This window comes from Motacilla alba, chromosome 4A (assembly GCF_015832195.1).
Source record: "Motacilla alba alba isolate MOTALB_02 chromosome 4A, Motacilla_alba_V1.0_pri, whole genome shotgun sequence".
Lineage (NCBI taxonomy): Eukaryota > Metazoa > Chordata > Aves > Passeriformes > Motacillidae > Motacilla > Motacilla alba.
The window spans coordinates 4,242,362-4,262,553 of record NC_052045.1 but is presented as its reverse complement, the minus strand read 5'-3'; the positions used below and the strand labels follow the sequence as shown (position 1 = coordinate 4,262,553).

Below are 20,192 nucleotides of genomic sequence, written 5' to 3'. Positions count from 1 at the left end.
TGATTTTTCCATGGGGAGCCCAGGAAGCTGCAATGAGGCCTTGGAGCTCAGGAGCAGCTGGGAAGGTGCCAGCATGTCCTTCCTTACCACACCATCCTTCACATCATTTACTTTGGAATTTACAAGAGCCTTTTCCCTGATCTTTTGGGAAGAAGGCAAAGGGTGAACTTCTACTTGAAGTATTTTGTGCAGTATTTTCCCTTCAGCAATTCTGTCCCTGCAGAGCAATTGGAATTCACTCCCCACCCCAATGATGGATAACTCTGCTACCTCTGTGACATCCCTGGGCATCCCTGCAGCTCTTACAGCCTTCCTGGAATTCCTTCTCCCAGAGATCCTGGGTGAAATTTGAAATAAGGAAGCAAGATTTATAGATCAAAAAAGTGTTTAAAATCCTGATTCCACAAATCTCTCTCTTTCCAGCGAATTGCTAGCCCCATAATGTGAGGAAATAGGGCAAATGTTTTCCGTGGTATCTCCCACTCCTGTTTGCAGCACAGAATTTAACTGGATTTTCCCTGCTGGTACAAGGGGAATCCCTCATGCTGAAAAGTGAAGGAGTCCTGGCATGGAGAGGAACATTCCTCATTCACTATAGAAGGAATTTTATCCTTTCTTCAACCTCTTTTGTTTTTAACAGCTCTTTCTAGAGTTTCTCACCCCAGATTCACTGTTTATTAATTTTTTCCCACTCTGGAACATTTTAGTGTGCCTTTAACCCCACACTGCTGAAGGAAGAGCTGGACCCCAGTGGGTGGGGCTGGGTTATTCTGTAGCAGACCGAGGCACTCAGCTGTGGCTGGGTTTTGCCCGCTGTGTTAACTCGGGTTCGCAAAATTCCTGCTCGTGCTGTTTTGTCAGGTCTTACACGAGCAGAGCCGTGTTCTTAGAAATGAATTAATAATGAACTTGATGAGCTCATCTCTAGCTTGCTACTCCAAGCTTGTTAAAGGCCTTATTTCCCAGAAGTGCTTCATCTCCTACCACACCACACATAACCTGTTTATGGCTTTAATTAGCATTGAATTTAATATTTGGTTGTTTTGCAATATCTACTTTATTTAAAACTTACATGCCATTGAAATGCAGGGCAGTGCATTTGCAATCTCATCATGGACTCCAAATATCAAATTTTTAGAAGTTGCTATTTTAGGCTGAATAATTTGATGACTTTTGATTTGAATAACTGGGTTAACTTTGCAATTTTAATAACTCCCATAAATCTTTGGTGTTCATTCAAGAAATATATACTGAAACAGAATAATGATTAATTTTTATAGGGATCACTCCTATATTTTCCAAGACCTGAAAGATTATAGCACAATATTTCTCTTAAAAAAGAACTGTTTGAAAATTGAAGTGTTCTGAATTAAGCAAATTTTATGGTGTGTCCTATCTACTTTTACATATGGAGTATAACCGAGTTACTCAAGACTTTCCCTAAATCATCCTGTTTATTACTAAAGTTAATTCAGTTTTCTCCCCTAAATTTCAGGCATGTTGGTCTCTTTGGCAGGTCTTGGCCACATCAGGTGGTGAGCCCAGATTAACACATCTTTTCTAGTTTCAATGCACTTAGTCTTCACTTTATATAAACTGGCACCCAAGTAAAGCTCTTGGCAACAAAAAGTTTCAGCTATTAGACATTTTCCTCCTTAAACTGGACAAGCGAGCAGGATATTGTCAGATCTGTCTGGCCTAATTCACCAGCTCTTTATCAAATAGAGCTGAGTGAGTTGTTACAGAGCTCTTGCTCTCAGCCCCTTACCTGCTGAAAAGCCAGGAGATAATTCTGCAGAACATGAAAGGTACTTTTCAAACAGAAATCCCTGGAATGGAGCTTCCCAATGGTGGTGTAAATAATCATAAAGAGCAGGTTTTCCTTTCTTCCTTTTATGTTCCCATAAACTTGTTTCAAATCCGTGCCTGAGGCCACACCAGCCCTCTAATTTATTGTTCTCACATAAAAGCTCCTTAAGTGCAGCACAAGTAAAACAATTTTCTGATCAGAATTAGCTGCAGGCCCCAGGGACTGGGTGAAACCACGATGTTCATGGGAGTGCACAGGGTGACAGTGGAGCTGCTGTGCCCTGTCAGGACAAGATATTGCACCAGGAATTCCTAGCACTGAGCTGGAATATTCCAAACCTCCTTTCCTGGGCAAGTCACCCGGATCCTCCTTTTTACCATTTATGAACTATTTACGCTAGACTTGTGAAGTTCCATTTCCCCCTCACTCAGTCCCAGCCCCACTGGCTGATGGAGCTTGCAGTGCACAATTTGTGATTGTCCAGCACCACCCAAATCAGGGCTGGGGAGTTCATCCCTCGTGCAGGAGGCAGGCTCTGCCCTGGCTTTCTGCGCCAGCTTAAATTACAAAATTAACTTCATCAAATTCTGCTGCAAATAGTACCAGTGTGAAATGGTAGGGAGCCAAACAGTTCAGCTGCATTTCACAGAGCAGATTTAGTGATTCCAGCCCTGCACCCCTGAGGTGAAGCCGGTGTCACAGTCCCCGTTGTGACCTTATGCTGCAGATACTGAGTTAACTCTGCCAAATGTGAAATAAATAATAGAGATAAGTAATAGAAATAAGAAATTTCATCATAATGAATTGGCCAGACATTTAGCAGCATTATTTGGCCTATTTGAGCTGAGTTTTTAAAAACTATGTAGAAGCAGAATTACACAATTTCACAAGTAAATTATCCCATTTCTTTAAAAATTCACCACTAAACCCCAAAACCCCACCCGTAGTTTATGCCATGCTAAGCTCAGTTCTCTTGCTTGTAAACAAAGCTTTCTTTCTCCAGAGCTTCCCTTTGGGCCAATCATTTGATGAAAGCTGGAGCAAAAGTTTGAGTAAGTGAGTAAAGAGAAGTTCCAGTCGAGGGAGTTTTTGTGACTGTTTTGGTGATTTCTTTAGGGTTTATTATTGGTTCTGGATCAAAGAGCCTATCAGTTCTTGTGGGCTTTTATTCTCTGTGATACACGACTGTATTTGTCCAGTAAAATGCTGGTACCAGAAAGGTAATTGATTTGCTACAAAGCAGTGAATTTTTTTTGTCTATTACCCACTGGGGAAAACAAAAAAAAAAACAAACAGAAAAACCACCAGACTTCTGAGTACAGAGATGTAATTGTGCATTTGTTTGACAGAGGAAAGTTTAAAAAGTTAAAAATAAAAATAAAAAATCCCCATTATGTGCATGAAGCAGATGCACATGCAAAGAGGGCACAGATTGGTTCACTTGTCAATTCTTAAGCTGTCTCAGGCTTTTCTCCTATTTTTCCAGCCTGACAAATCTAAGAAGACAATGCATGAAACAAGATCAACAGTCATGTCAAATTATCAAATCAGAGAGTACTCAGAGTTTATCCCATGAATGATTTTGCTTAACAAATCCCAGCAAGTGTGACAAATCAAACATCAGAGGCAGAGCTGCTGGGGGGTGGTACACAGGAGAGATGAGCTCATGGAGCAGGATCTGCTCAGGGTCACATTTCACCAGGAGATGCTTTGGGACTCCTTTTGTGTGGAGGAAAATCAAGGCATCATTTCAGCCACCCTGTTACAGCAGCCTTTATTCTCTTAAATGAATGTATTACCTGCATAATCATAGAAAATAGGGAAAATAATGTACTTTAGGAAGCCAAATGGGAAATGCATTGATTTTTCAGGTGTTCAGGAAGAAAGACTGGTCAGAGAAGTCCACCTAACAAGCCCAAAATCAATTTTTAAATCTAATTGTGAATTGCAAAGAATTTTACTGTGAATTCTGGAATCTGATTATCCCAGTGTCATAAAAAAAAATAGTACAAAGCTTTTGATCAGAAATTAAATGTAAACTGCACTGAATAAATTCTATGTGTGAAATAAATGGTTCAAGGGATCTCTAATAGACTAAAAGATAACTTGATTTAAGTGAAGTTTAGCTTCCACTTAGTGCTAGTTTTTCCGTTTAACCAAATATTCTCAAATGTAGATGCAATCTCAAAAATGAAAAAAATATTTCTGCACTGAAACATTTCTAACACAAAGCTGAGGTGGTGTACAAGGGCAAGAATTAATGATGAAAAGATGCAAGGAAGATAGGAAGTAGATTTTATTTATTCTTTCCGTTAATGTGTCAGGATTTCATAGACTTCATTTTTAAAGGAACATTTAACAGAGAGAAATAGTGAAAGTAGTTGGACTTTTTCTTGAATTTACACTTTTTCAGGACTTTTTTTTTACATATTCATTTGAATTAAATAGCTTTTTCTAAAACCAGCCACCTGGTATGTGCAGTAAGGGAAGATATTAGCAAATAAAACTTTTCTGAGCCACTGAATCTCGCTAGTTCCCCTCCTCTTCTGCATGGGTTTATGGAACTGTTCTAACTATAACCTAAAAATTCTAACTTTTCACCCCTTTTTTTATAGGAAGAGAAAAAAGGTTATCCTCTTCCCTTGGTTTTCATTCTCCTCTACTAAAAAAAAATAGTTCTCTACAATTTATGACTACTGAGATTGTCCAAGCTGTTATATTTTTTTATTTGTGCTTTTTCACTCTGGACCTGTAGAAAGGAGCAGCCAAGGGGGTGAGTGTGATGCCACTGTGGAAACTCTCGATTCCTTCCCTCCCAGAACCTCCCATTGACCTTGGTCTGGCTCAGCAGAGTAAACTATGAAAGCCAGGGAACAGAAATTCATGAATTTGTGCATTGAGGAGTGGCATATTCTGGTTTTCAGGACAGTGTCAGGGGAGCAAAGCAATGTGCAATTGTTTCCAGCTGCTTGGCCCCCTTTAACATTTCCCAGTGTTTCTGTCAGTAGCTGAATGTGCTCCTGGTTCCTGACAGTTTGGGTGTTTTAGGATGATTCACTCTTCAGTCTCAGGCTGTGACAGCTCCTCACTGCCCTGGTGCCTTCACTCAGCACAGCCCAGGCCTGGGGCAGACTCAGACTCTCAGAAGAGGCTCTGGGCTGTAATCCCTGGGTAATAACCAGAATTATCTCAGTAAATTTAACTTAAATACTACCAGGCAACTCTATTTTATACCAAAGCAGTGACAACAGAATTTGCTGTCAATTTCTGTTTGTAACCAACAGAATTAATTACAACCAAGCCTGATTTATTTAGAATTTAATTGAGACAAAGTACAAAACTTACTTGTGCATTTCGATGACTTTACTCGAGGCTCATCTTTCCCTGCCTTTGGTTCACTGGAGTACAGGCAATAAAAAACAAACCACTTCTTGGTTCCCTGTAGGTTGTCACAATGGGCCTTGGTAAGTGATTATGGCTTGTGGGGATTTGTACAATCCTGGAGGTAAAATGTTGTGGCAGAGGATCCATGGCACTTTTGGTGCTGTTCTCTGTCATCACAATTTCCATCCAGAATGCAAACCCTGTGCTCTGTTGGGTGGCCTAGACCCGGTGAAACATGCTGGTTAAGTTGTTTAATTATCAACAGGAAAGAGTTGTAGAAGTTATCCAGGTATAAGGCAGGATTTGGGGGAAGGGAGCCCAGCCCGGGGTTGAGGTACAGGATGTGCACCTGCGATCCCAAAAGTGCCCCTCCAGAGCAGCCCAGCCCTCCTTGGGGCCACGGGGAAGTCCCAGAGCAGGTGGGGCCCAGCTCTGGACCCCAATCAGCAGTGCAGCCCGGGGGCTGTGCTGGCAGCTGCACACAGACCCTCCCTGGCTGTGCATCCTCCATCCCTCGGGGGTCAGCTCCCACAGGAGCCCCCAGTGCCAGCTGCAACCCAACCTTTGCCCACAGGGCACCTGGGACAGAGTTCAGAACCAACTGCCTGCCTTTCCAGGCTCTCCACAAAGAGCTTTTTATAACCTTGAAAAACCTGCAGTTTTCTGAAAAATGAAAGTGGTTTGCTCATCAAGGAAATTCATCAAGTTTATGCAGGGTTCCTTTCGAACTGAGTTTGCATTTCCTTGGGAAAAAAAAAAATTAACTGTAAGAAAATGAGCTGTAATCTCACCACTTGTATATCTCCTGATTAACCTCAAAAACATTCACTCATGCTTTTCTTAAAAACACAAAACCTAAAATGGAGATTCTGGTTCTTTTATCTGAAGAGATTTTATCATGATAAGCCACTGAATGTCATCAGATAACCCTTTATGTTGCCTTGACCAAGAGCTGACTCTGAATTCTGGTAAATGAGGTAAGAAAGTCCTTGTAACTCTAGCTGGGGATGATCTTAGCCTCTGGAAGAGAAAAGCCTGAGCAGCCTTAGAGAAGGGAGATTAACTTCAGCTAATTCCAGATTTGGCCATTGAGGCCACGTGCATAAAGCTGATACTCTGGGTATCCTCAGAGCGTCCCTGGCTCTGCGAGGTTAATCCTAACACTTCAACTGGTGTCTGTATTTGCTTCCAAGATCTGACACTCTCAAATTAACAATGAGCAACAAAAGGAATTTTGCAAGAAATTTAGGACAATATAAATTTCTATGCACTGACCACACAAATGGCTGTCTGTTGTAACTTGGAAAATGGTAATTAGTCCTAATTTATCCTTGATGCTTAAGCAGAACCTCAGTTGAAGGCACTGAGCCATCCTGCTTAATTGCCAAAGGCATATGGCAAAGTATGACTAAAACTATTTTGCTCCAGTGCTAATGAGTTCAGAAATTCGGGAACAACTGATGAAAAACTGGTGAATAGCAATGCCTGCTAACGAGCAGGGAATGATGTCACTGCCAGTCCTGCAGTGAAGGATCTGCCCTGCAAGGGAAGCAAATGCCAGGCAATGCAGGCACCGTGTGCTGAGGGAAATGATGCTGGAGAGCACTGTGCAAAAGCTCTTCTGTAAATCTGTTAATCCATTTTAAATGTACTTCCCTCATGATAAAGATGAGTTATTGATGTGCTGATGCTGTAAGCAGTGCTAAGCCTGCAGTTGGTATTTGGGAAAACTAATCATCATTTCCATTTTCATCTCCAATTTGCTGATTTCTGGCTTAATACTGAGAGGCAAAGCAATATGATTGTAGACTTCTTTATTTTCATAGTTTTGCAAGTAAATTAAAGCCTCTCACAATTCCCCATAAGAAGTAAACATTGTGGTCCCCTTTGGCTACTTAGGGAAGCCGTGAGGTCCGGGAGGCTCTGTGCAGGCTGGGCAGTGAGTCAGGGCTGTATCAATATCAGAGCTGAGGATCATTGCTGGGAGCAGGGGATCAATACGTGCTGAACTCTGAGCTATTTTTAGTGCAGAGTTCGCTCTTCCTTCATTTTCTGCCTCCTTGCTGTGCCTCCCATCTCCCACACACCACTCTCCTGGACAATAACAGTCACACACATCCTTAAAGGCTTTTTTTCTCCTCTAGTACAAGTGGGAAAGAATGACACTGAACAGTTTTCTTGTTTTAATCTGCAAAACAACTCGTCCTTTTGATATTGCATGTACTGCTCACTAATGTCTGACTTGAGGCCTGTGAAAGATGGTTTTGTCATTATAATATTCATTAACCAAGAAGATAATTATTAACAAATTTGATGTTGCAAATGTTCAAAAAGGAAAAAAGAGCTGCTTCTAGATAAACTCTCACATCAATTTTCTGGGAAATTAATTAGATAATTAAGACTTTAGTCACTGAGGAAGGGAATGGTTCAAAACATCCCAGGCATTATAGATGTCACTATTTGGGCCTTTTTCTTCAGTTATATCTCCTTGTTGATGAAAATAAGATAATTCTTGATTTCCATTTGCTGAACATTAAGAAGTGACTTTTCCCTCTGTGTGTTAATTTTTTTTTTCTCTAGTTTTTTAATTATATATTGTGGATACATCCAGTAATCTTACATAAAGAAAACTCAAAGGGTATTTTCCCCAAGATTAACTATCATATTTCCCCAAGGAAGTAAAGAATCTTATTTTCTATCAAACTAAATAATTTGGAGAGAAAGAAAGAAACCAGCACATCCAATGCAAAATGCAAATATTGAAGCACTCACAGTTTACCAAGGCTTTAGAAACCCAAAACTCTGTATTAAACAAATTAAGGGAAAATAATGTTGATATCACAGCTCAACAACACTAAGTGTTTATATCACCAGCATTGTGAATCCAGACTAGCAAATAACCAGACTGCCATAGGCTGTTTTAGCTTTCTGAGGATACAAGTTTAATACAACTCATTTCCCAACACAGGTTTTCAGACAATAATTATCATAATTCTATTTTATTTTCTAATATTTTGGCAATTCAGGCAAGTTCTTGAAATAAATAGCAATCAGAATAAATGTGATAAATCCTTCACTCCCAGTTATCAACCACCCAGCACATCTTTTTGTTCAGGTGTTGTGTCTGACTTTTCCAGATGTTAAGGATGTGGATGCCTTCAGATTTACATGAGCTGTTCCTTTTAAACACCTCTCTTCCTCATTTTTATCTGTTAGATGGATGAATCGTTTGGGTCTCGCAGCAATTGGTTACACACCTGATGACAAGGATATTCACCCAGATGAAGGTAATGCTTCAGTGATTGTAATTAGGAGAAGAAAGCAGACAGTACAAATCTGTTCAGTATTTCAGTAAAGCTGGAGAGGTCATAACTCACTTCTTTATCAACATATGGCCATATCTTTCCAAATATCAATTTTGATAAGAATACATTTCCTCGAACAACTACATTTATTGGTGCCACCACCAAAGAACATAAAATCCTGAGCAGTAATTTTAAGAAATATTTAAAATTAGTGGTAAAGAGAATGCGGGGCTGAGGAGTGATCTCCCAGATACCAGACCTTAGGGATGTTCGTCCCCCTAAAACCAATGGAGACATGGCAGACCTGGGGCAATGTGTGCTTCGGCAGTATTTGTTTGCACCTCCTGAGCTCTGGTGCCAGCCTTGTCCTCTCCCCATCACACACAGTGGAACCTGTTATGCCCAATTAAATCAAGTGTTCAGGCTTGGCTCTACTTCAGCATCTGGAATGAGGTTTCTGTGTGAAAGTCTGTGAGCAGAAGTTGGTTTTTATGAGCAGTGGGAGTCAGGTGCCCAAGCTGCCTTCTGTAACTCTTCCCCAAAGCAGTCAGAGCTTCCTGCACTCCCTGTTTGTGAGGCCAGACCTTCCCACCAGCCCCTTCCCGAGCGGCTGCCGAGCCCTGCAGGTGACTGGGGAGCTTTACCTTGCCGTGGAAAGGCATTGCTAAAATGTGGGATCTGCTTCCTTGTGGAAAAGCAGCCGAGTGAGACCTGGAATGCTTTGTCAGCAGATTACTGGAGCGAGAGCGATCAGGACGACATCGACGGCTCCCTGACACTGAAGCAGGAGGGCTCCTCCACGCTGTGTGACACCTACCACCGCACCCCCTCAGTGAGTCACACCCTCTGCATGTGGCCAAGGTCACCCAAACCAGCTCTGGGCCTTGACTTGCACTTCCCTTCTCCTGGGATATTCAAACACCGTAAAGGTGGCAGAACAAAGCCGGATGTGTTGTAAAAATGAAATTACTGCTGCTCCTCATGAGCCAAGACCTGGATTTTTCCATAGCAAATCAGTTAGGAAGGAAGGAGAGGTAAATGTCTCCTGACACAAATCTGTCACCAGACTGGAAATATGACCTTTTTTTGTAGGATTGGTAAAACTACACATCATAACAGGGACAGAATATTCAAATTTTACCTTCACTGCAGAATGTGAAAAGAATGTGATGGATGGGATAGTTTGTATTAACTGAGACGGGTTTTCAATTATGAATATTGGATATGGGATGCTAGAGATTAAGATCAGCTCACATTGACCCAGCAATCATGCTTTAGTTCTTTTTTGAAGAACAAATCTTTCTAGGAAAGGGATTTTTTTTAACAAGATTGTGTACAATACCATGGTAATGACAGTATTGCAAATAGAACATTTCTATTGGACAAAACACAGGCAATTATGATAATTATTCTATGATTCCAAGCACAGATAGGACTGTTCTCTATTTTTCTTTCAGATTTTTCTTCAGCGTGAATGACATGATCCTCACACAGCCAGAACCAAAGAAAGAGTGACTGAGACAACAGCATCACATGGGTGAAGCTCAGACTGATTTTCACCCATGTGATGCTGTTTTATCAACTGGGATACAGGTTAAGCCCCTCCCTTTCTGTTTTTCCACATTTTTGCCTTTCTCTTTGTTTTGAATTAAATTTATACACAGACCCAGAGAATTCATTCAAATAGTTTCACAAGTTCAACAGTCCCCCAGCCAAAAATCTTCCTGGGTGCTGAAGTTTTTGTTGTTTGGGTTTGTTTTTTATTTTATTCTGTTTGGCCCTTAAAAAAAAAAAGAAAGGAAATCCAAATATGGTTTCTTTTGGAGACTTCCACTGTCCTCAGCTGCACTGAGTGTAAGGTGGACGGGTCTTCAGGAAACCTGCACCAGTGTTACACTTTTCTTTCCATCAGGAGTTGCTTGTGGGCAGAGAATGTGCAAAACAAGAATAGGGAGTGGTTAAAAGAGCACTTGAATAAAAGTTGTCACTGCTAATTCTCTTCTGTTTACAGTGGTTCATGTTAAGACAAATCCAACCCATGAGTCCATCTGATTACTAGATATCATAGAGTGTTCTACACTACAGTCATTTCCTTGGGTCTGATCAAAACACCATCTCACGGGCAGATGTTTTTGTATCTTTCCAGGTGAATTCTTCAAGCCCATTCCCCGAAGTCAAACAGGGCCGACACTTTTCCAGTGAATCCACGTATTCCCACTCTTCTGCCGAGGACTCGCGGCAGGACGCGGCGGGCAGCACACACTCCTCGGGGTGCAGACCTCCCTACCGAGAACGGCGCTCGTGGCAGGACCTGATAGAGACCCCCTTAACCAGCTCAGGGCTCCATTTCCTCCAGACCGTCCCTCCGGAGGCGGAGTACGTGAGCGGCCGGCCCGGAATGTCACCGGACAAACGGAGACAAGCCACGCTGCCCGTCCAGAGGCGCCACAATTTTGAGCAGGATGGGCCTTTTCCTCTGGTGGAATGTCCGAGAGGACACAGCTCCCACGGGCGGCCCCAGAAACCGCGCAGCCAAAGCCTTCCCCGAAACAGAGACGTCCGCGGGAAGGGACGCGTGAAGTCCATTGAGGGGACCGATGACAGTCTGGATGAGCAGGTTCCTCTTAGAAGGCACAATAGTTTCTGTGCAGAAGGTAAGCTCTGGGAGATGTTCTGCTCCACTTTAATGCCATCAAAATCCAGAGCAGTATCGCCACTGTTCTCAGCAAGGATTTTGTGGTTGAAGTGCTGGATGTTGGCAAACACAGGAGTTTGTACTTGAAAGGCCAGGATGTAGCGCTAAAAATTGAGCTTTGGGATGATGTTCTTGTCTCGTCAAAACTATCACTGGAGAACTAAGTATAAGGTTAAGATGGTACTGATGTTGCAGTATTGCTGATTTTAGGGACTTCATCTGAATGATCAGGTTGTTGTTAGGGTTCTTTCTTTCCTTTCAGAAAACGTAAAAGAAATTGAAGAAATCACAGACGGTCTGCAAGAGCTCTACAGAACTCTGGAAGAAGCCAGTCTGTCAGCTTTCGGAGAGCAGCGTCCCTCCACCAAGCAGGAGTTCCGCAAGTCCTTCGTGAAGCGCTGTAACGACCCAGTGATCAACGAAAAGCTGCACCACATCCGAGTCCTCAAGAGCACTTTAAAAGTAAGGCTTTGTCCCTGATTTTGTGTGCAAGGAATATAAACTAGGAAAAGTCTAACTGTTAAAATCACAGAATGCTGGTGGGTTGAAGGGACCTTAAAGCCCATCCAATTCCATCCCCTGCCAAGGTAGGGATACCTTCCACTATTCCAGGTTGCTCCAAGCCCTGTCCAACCTGGCCTTGGGCACTTCCAGGGATGGGGCAGCCACAGCTGCTCTGGGCACCCTGTGCCAGGGCCTGCCCACTTTCACAGCCAGGAATTCCTTCTCAATACCCCTGCTATAACCCCCTTCTGGCAGGGTGAAGCCATTCCCCCTTGTCCTTCATCTCTTTAGTTTTCTACTGTTAATGCTTTTTTGTAGCTTTAAAATTAAGTTTCAAAGCAACTAAAAATCCTTCAAAGCAAATATGTTTTATCTTAGGGGAAAAAAAAGATTATTTGGCACTCTGTGTAGGCAAGTTATAGCAAGTGCCACAGACTGAGCTGTCAAACAGTTTATGCTGTAATAGTTCCTGAATTTAGGTAAATATTAAAGTTTCCATAGTAGTTTACTTGGCATTAAAGAAATAAAGTGCTGATATACAGAATTTCATTTTGACCTGTTCTCTGTCTTTCTGGAATTTTCCAGGCAAAGGAAGGAGACCTCACAGTTATCAACAACCTTCTGGATGATCCCAACTTAACATCCAAGAAGTTCAAAGATTGGAAATTAAAGAACTATGAGTTTTTCCTGGACATTTGTGAGTACAGTGCTGCTGGGAAGTCTCAAAACGGAGCCTCTGAACTGGCAAGCTCAGCCCCAATGCTGACACACACACACTCCTTCATCGAGACTCACGTGTGACAGGAGCCTCAGCCTGGGTCACTGCTGGGTGCCTGACACATGCAGTCAGACAAACCCTGGTGAATTTAAGGTACTCAGCAGTACTGTAAATACTTGGGTAAGAGAATAGTGCCACAGGATGCCTACTACATTGCATGATAAGACAATAATATTCTTTATGAATTTTTTTGTTTGCTGTTATCAACCAATGTCCGTATCAAGCTCTGCATTAGGAAGAAGCGGTGCAGAAGTGTAACTGAAAATAAATACCAGTATATTTAAAGTACTGTACTAAAACTCAGCTTATAGTATGAGCTCCTGCAATCATTTTATATATTTAGATATATATAAATACATATCTATGTATATAAAATGTAACATGGTAGTTGACATTTCCTTTTAAAATTCCCTAAAGTTCACATTTTCACACATTTTTTCTTGAGAAAAAAAATAAAAATGAAGACATGAATACATTGGCCACTCTTAGAGACGAACATTTATTTTTGCAACATTTCCAGGTAGTGACCATCTTTGCAAATAAAAGGACAGAGTCATCAAAATGTAAACTCAATCCCTATAGTGTGCCTTAAAATGTACACTGTACATCTAAGAAATAGATCCCAGTCTGGCCCTATGGGCACTCTGTACATGCCATTTAAATACTGTGTTTGTAACGTGCTGTGCCTGCCTTTAAACGAAGGAACACGAGCAAGCAGGTTTGGCACAGAGGTGAGATACGAGTAGAACAATATTGGTTGTTCACTAATGCTGCAACTTAAACTGGTTTTAATAGGATTTGAAGTATTTCATGGTGAAAGAAAAAAAATCTGCACTGAGTAAGGTACATACTGCAGGTTTTCATCGCTTCTTCACTGTGAATTGAAGTGACACATGACTGTGAGTCACAAAATTCAAAAAAAGCATGAGAATGAAGCTTAAAAAACCTCCTGAACTAATCAATTACATTCTGTGATACACTGACATCTATAGCTGAGTTAATAATTCAAAATTATGTAATGTCTGGCAATAATTTTTAACTGCTAGCAGTACATTTGCAAGTGGGTGAAGTTATTCAAAACATCGTTCAAAAACCAATCGGTATTGATTGGTTTGGGAAGACACACAAGTCACGCAGTGGATTTCACTTCCTTGCCTGGGTGAGAATGGTTTGGAAGAATCAGATTTTGGGGAAAATACTTGTATTCTTGGGGGGAAAAAAGATTGCTCTGAATGCTACTGAACCTAGATTTCAAAGCCATTCACAGTTTGCTTTGACTCTGCTTGCTGGAATCGTTCTAAAAGGCAGAATGAAGGGGATGTGAATACAGCTGATGTCATTTCACTGAAACAGATTTCACTGAAGCAAATTCACTGATCATTTTTTCACAAGATAAACCTAATTGTCTCTCATCCATCAAGGACTCTAAAATTCATGCAGTTCAGTATAACAGAGGAAAAAATGTCATCTCAGTGGGGTCCTGGTATCCAGGAGATTTCATTATTCCCAAAGCCAGACCAGGTGAAGGTGTCCTGGGTGTTTAGGTCTGTCTCCACAGTGCAGCTGAGGGGGGTTGACCTGGCTGGACAGAGGGGAAAATCTGCCATGGGAGAACTCCTGGGGAGACAAAGACAGGGAGATCATCTGCTAATGGTTATTGTAGGCAAAACAAACCTGACTTGGGGAAAATTCCTTTATTAACAATACAAAATACAATTGCATAGTGAGAAACATAGACAAAATTAAAAACACCTTTCCTTTGCCTCCTCCATTCTTTCCAGTCTTAATTTCATTCCTTACAGCATAAATTATAGAATCCATTTAGAAACTAATTTATATTATACATGCAAGCAGTGATGGATGGTCACAGAAACAGTTACATATATTGAACTATCTAAATTCCTAAAGAAATGTAAATATGCCTATTGTTTCAAACCCAAAAGATGGTTTGTGCTTTCATAATGAAAATATCTATATTATTTCCTAATAGCTTTCCAAAAGGATTTCAAATGCCACTCCCTCATCACTCAAGACATAACTGAGCATATTCAGTGAAGTCACAAGTAAACAGAGAATACTACTTAGAGATACAGCTGAAAATGAGAAACATAATTGGGAAGACAGATTTCTCAGAAAGGACACAAGTAGTAGGGAAAACAGATCATCTCTGTTTTAAGTTTAAATACAATTTCTGTAATATGAATAGATGAGATAAATAGTAGACAGTTCATACTTTTGCTCAGCTTATCTTTAAAAATCTTTCAGTGTCATGAGATCATCTTTTCTGACATTCTTGGAATTGTGAGTCTGCATTCTGCTCTTGCAGAGCAGCTCTCAGCAAATGTGATTTGCACTGAATAGGACAAATAAATTGTCCAGGAGATTCATGAGATGAAATGAGATGAGATACACTGGAGAAATTCCCTCTAATGGGCTTAAGATTAACTGGGAGAAAAGTCTGAACCATTTGTCTGGCATTGCTTGTGCCTTAGAGCAAGCAAAATCTAATTGCTAAATTAAGCAATACAAAGACTTTATTCTTTCACAAATGTCAGCTGGCATTTGGAAGCCATTTCACAAGAACTTATCATTCTCCTGGCACATTTACTCGACCCCATCCTGCAGCCCTTCCCTCCCGGCCACGGTTTCTTCCTTCTGGATGTAGGTGCCAATCTAAATGGACTGCAGAGAGGAATGTGCACAGTCACCACAGCACAATTATTTGGATTTTCACCACCTTTGAACTCACTGGAATGCAAAGTGCAATACAGATACTGTATTTAAAAATTCATGCACCAAATCCTGCTTATGTATTAAAGTACATCCAATTCTCCTGGACCAACAGGTATTTAAACACAAAGTACAAAGCAGCTGGAATTGTTGTGGTCGTTTTGATGCCATATTTTTAAATAAGAAAAGAACAAGGCTTGGCTGTTGAGTTCATCACAGAAAATAAACAGCACCTGTACAATAGATTTATTAATTTACCAGTTTTCCTGCCTGAATTCTCAGGTAAAACTTGGTTTTTAACATATACAACAACATGGCAATGATGTTAGGATATGTTTTATGTAACTGGATCTTATTAAAGTTAGTGTCTTCATTTAGAATTCCTTCAGGTAAAATGTCTCAGGCCATACACTTTCTCAGACACTCCACAAGCTGAGTCTTTTTGTTACCAGCTATTTTTCATTACAACTGATTTAATGCTCCCCCTGAGCTACTGATTCCCCTCCTTTTTTAATACTGTTCTGTATTCAGTGACATGTCAGATCTTTGAAAGTGTCTTAATAGCTCTCTCGGCATCACTTCCTGAGAGAACAGAGACATTTTTCTTGGTTTCATTACTTTAAGTGAAAACTACCCTGAGCTTCCTCTAATTGACACGAACAAAAATCAAAGGAGGAGGAGGAGGGGGTTGTTATCAGTACAGCTCTGGCTGCTGCCTTTTGAGCTGGGAATGTGGTGCTCCACTGGCTTTTTCCAAGGAAAAAGAAATGAGTGCTGCAGAGAATTGTACATGGCCGGTTAAGCCTGCTCTCCCTCCTCTCAGCAGTTAAAGCTCGTTCTCCAAGGTCCTGTGAAGGACGGTACAGGTACCTTTGAAGGAGTTACTTTTACAGTGGCTCTGGGAAGGGCTCAGCCTCCTCAAAAATGGTACAATTCTGCTGCTGACCTTTAGGAGATTTCACTTTAAATGTTAATAGGACTGCTGGGAGAAAAATGAAGAATCTGGTAGAAATTGTTAACACAAATCTGAGGAGAACAAAGAACAGACTTATCTTTGTCTCAAGTAATGCAAATTAGGCCAAGATTATCACAAGCTTTATTTGCCATGTTCTTTCTTCATGTGGTCTTACTGTCTTCCGAAGCGATAAAAGATTCTTTCTGCCTAAAATAGCAGTATTTATGACCAAGGTGATATAGCTGGGGTCTGTTGATCCTTGAGGAGAGACAGCTCTGCCAGCAGAGCTATTCTGTGATAATTCACCAACAGTTTGTACAAACCCTTCATGCAGTGGGGAACAAAGTCCTTCAAAGATGGTTTGTGTGAAATGACCCTTGGCTAAGGCACAATGCAGCACAACAAACCCAGCCCCCTCTGCAATGCCTGTCAGCTGCCCCTGAACTAGAGAATACCACCAGGCAATTTAATTATAGTTTAAACACTCAAAAGACTCAGTGAAGCAAGTCTTGTGTCTCTGCAGAGGTTCTGACTGTCTCCAGAGCCAGTCCTAGGGAGATTGCTTAAGGAAGAGAGCACAGGCCTGTCTGTATTGCTGGGCCTCAGCCTGAACCTCGTTCAGGGCATAGCCAGGTTCCCCACATTTAATGGTAGAGAAATAAGTGCTGGCTGGGTCTCATAAGGGATTTTATTCTCTCTTCAGTTTTCACAGCAGGGAAATGGAGCTTAGGGCAGCCAGAAGGGCACAGGTTTTCCATGGTAGATTTTTCATGTACCACATGCCTTAGGCCACAGCACATCACCTTTTCTGCTGCCAAATGATATTTATTTACTACTAGGACAAAAAATGGGTAACAACAGGAAAGACTGGAGAAGCAGTATTAGCTATTTGTTTACAGTCAGTATTAAAAAGCTCTTTTTCTTCCAGAATGTTTCCCTCCCTAAAGCTGAGGCTCAGGGTAGGTTTCCCAGGCAGGATGCTGTGGGGAAAGGTCCTCCATCTCCTCTCTCAGATGAATTCACACTGTGTGGCTGAGGCTCTTGATGGGTGTTAAGTGGGCACAGATCTGAAAATCCTTTCTGAAAATCACATCTGAGCCCTGTCAGCTGATGTATGGAAATTTCATGGCTATACAACCAACACTAGTAAGTTGTATTTCCTTATTGGATGTCTATAGTTATTTTCTTTGCTCCCATTACACACAAGTGAAATGTGATGTTTCTGATCGGTTCCACTCTCTAACATGTGGGCAGGGAATACTCCACTCTGGATATAACTAATAGAAAAAGGAACATTTTTAAAGCTTTTTTTCTATATTTTACGGGTTATACCACTCTTGCACATCCAGAAGGAGGTTTATAAATAATATTTTTTATGTTTTTATCAGGTTTGAAGACAGGTGATATACTACTGGGACCTCCTCTTAATAAAAATATTTAAATAATTCAGACAGAAACTGCCTTCAGGAAAAGAACTATATTCACTCTTAATGCAGGCCAGACAGATAGATCTTTATTTTTATCAAGAACATACATGTGTTAGAAGTGACAGTTAGGGACTTTAAGCATTAATGCCACTGTATGAACAGTATTTGAAAGAAAGCAATGTTGTAAAAATGATCAAATACGTCGACAACCTGCTGTTTGACCAGCTAAGCCCTGTAGCTTCTGTCCTCACATTTCTAGAATATTGTTCATCCTCAGGCGTTGGTGAGGGTATCAATACAGATCTTTTTACTAACAGTAAATGTGTCTGTCCGAATGCTGCAGATTAACTAAGGATGTCACATGCTACATATTAACTATTGCATTTTTTCACTAGCAACCACAAAACAAATACATCTTAACAAACTGTGTTCGCTGGCCAAAATACCAGCACAACCCTGTTACCAGTTAAGACTTCTGTTTTACTGAGAAACAAGGATTTCAGCTTAAAAATCTGACGAGAAACAGGTTAAGATGTAAGAGAAATGCACTAGTATTAATAAACGTTTTACATTTGACACATACTGTATTACAAAGACAATATCCTTGTAAGACCATTAATTGCTGGGCCATAGGTGACTTCCATCTAGGTTACTAAATAGCTAATAAACCTTGTACAGAGCCTTTTTTAGATAATGCTTACATGTATGGAAATGTATGACACCCTTGTACTATGGCTTGCACTTTACTTGCATTAAACTGTGAAGTAGGCTGTAGTAATGTCTTTGTATATTCAGGGGTTGAAATACCAAAGCACTGGAGTAACCGTACTGCTGGTGTTCAACCTGTCCAACATGCTGACAACGTGTATTTTGCAAACCCCACCAACTTCAAATCTTTGGCAAATAACGCTATGGGGTCTCCATGGTCTTTGTTTCTTTGTAAATATAAACATTCTTACTGTTTCTGTAGCAATAGGAGGTTATAAACCAAACTTTCACTAGGACTGTTTTCAATAATGAAAAAAAAAAAAAAAAATCTATAGCGCCTTGTAAAAAAATCATGGAGACTCCATGACCTGTGGGCATTTTTGTTTACAAGCAGTATGTATATATGTATTAGAGGCAGAACTGTTATTTATCACAAAGTTATATTGTGGATGATTCTTTCTTAAATAAAGATATGTTTTCTGTCATTAAGAAAAATAAGTATTTTAGAGCCATCTTGAGAAGTTTGAAGTGTCAAGCTTCAAATACGAGTAATCGTCCATGTTTCAGCCTTGTTTTTCTAATCAGCTGGGAGATGAGGTGAGAGGCAATGGAAAACCACCTGTCCATGCCAGGGAAATGCTGGAGTTGTACATTTTTGAGCATTCTGCAACTTTTCTATAGTGCCCATCCTGCTTAATGCTTTGACGAGCAGATGCTCCACCGGTACCACAGTAAATCCTTCAGCTCGTGGATGCTACAGAGAGAAAACCAATGGTTCTAGACTAATACAGGTCAAATGAGGTTTCAACCCCTGGATAACACAGTATTTCTTCAGTTTCACAACAGTATTTTTAATTTTATACTTGTCTATGTTGAGAGATAATCCAATAGTTTCTATAGGCAATGAACATTAGGTTTCTTTTTTCCCTCTTTCCAGATGAGTTCTGTGTGAATTACTGTAACCGGCTGCGTTTTCTATCACAGATTAATAACTTGTTAACTTTTTGTGTGTCTACAATGAAAATTTATGAATGGAAAACTTCACTGTGTGTTGCTCACTGGGCATATACCTCATGGTACATTGCACAGACGTGTAAGTTGTAAGTTGCACTGCAACATTAAAAAAAGGAACATATTGCTCTTTTTTCAAAGATATTAACTTATTTAAGAGATATAGTCTGTACATTATTAAAAAAAAAAACAAAAACAAAAACAAACATTTATTCTTCCTAAATTCAAACAAAGCTTTTGTTTTGGGGAAAGAAAAAAAAAAGTTGTAAACTTCCGTTGTAAATTTGGACTTCAATAAACGAATTATCTGCACTTAGATGTGTGTTTGTGGGGGATTTTGTGTGTTCTGAGGGGGATCCCAGCTGAGGGCGGCGCCTCCCGATCGGGGCGCGATCCCTGCCCCGCCTGAGGGGGATCCCTGCCCAGCTTGGGGCAATGGCGGCTGAGACGGATCTCCGCCCGACTAAGGGCGATCTCGGCTGAGGGCGATCTCGCCCTGATCCCGCCCCAAGTGAGGGGGATCCGTCCCTGCCCTTTAGAGCGATCCTGCCGCGGTTGAGAGGGATTCCTGCCCGCTTAGGGCGATGCCGGCTGAGGGAGATCATCCCTTCCCTATTTTGGGGCCATGCCGACTGAGAGCGATGCCCGCCTCGGCTGAGGGGAATCCATCCCTGCCCGCTTTGGGGCCATGCCGACTGAGGGCGATGTCCGCCCCGGCTGAGGGGAATCCATCCCTGTCCGCTTTGTGGCGATGCCGGCTGACGAGAATCCGTCCCTGCCCGCTTCAGGGCGATGCCCTCCCCGGCTGAGGGGAATCCATCCCTGCCGCTTTGGGGCGACGCCGGCTGAGGGCGATGCCCGCCCCGGCTGAGGGAGATCATCCCT

At 41.3% G+C, this 20,192-nt stretch overlaps 1 protein-coding gene across 3 annotated transcripts in view; it reads left to right on the top strand.

Annotated features, from left to right (window-relative positions):
* LOC119712882 (connector enhancer of kinase suppressor of ras 2-like) overlaps nucleotides 1-13,697 on the top strand; it is a 167,844-nt gene extending 154,147 nt beyond the window's left edge. For 2 of the 3 annotated variants that reach the window (XM_038164675.1, XM_038164677.1), the window contains 5 exons: nucleotides 8,411-8,481; nucleotides 9,228-9,331; nucleotides 10,646-11,153; nucleotides 11,457-11,656; nucleotides 12,284-13,697. In XM_038164675.1, coding sequence (XP_038020603.1) covers nucleotides 8,411-8,481; nucleotides 9,228-9,331; nucleotides 10,646-11,153; nucleotides 11,457-11,656; nucleotides 12,284-12,499 — 1,099 coding nt within the window. In that variant the 3' untranslated portion in view covers nucleotides 12,500-13,697. The remainder of the gene's footprint in view (nucleotides 1-8,410; nucleotides 8,482-9,227; nucleotides 9,332-10,645; nucleotides 11,154-11,456; nucleotides 11,657-12,283) is intronic. The other variant, XM_038164676.1, reaches the window with a different exon arrangement.
* Nucleotides 13,698-20,192: the final 6,495 nt, after the last annotated feature.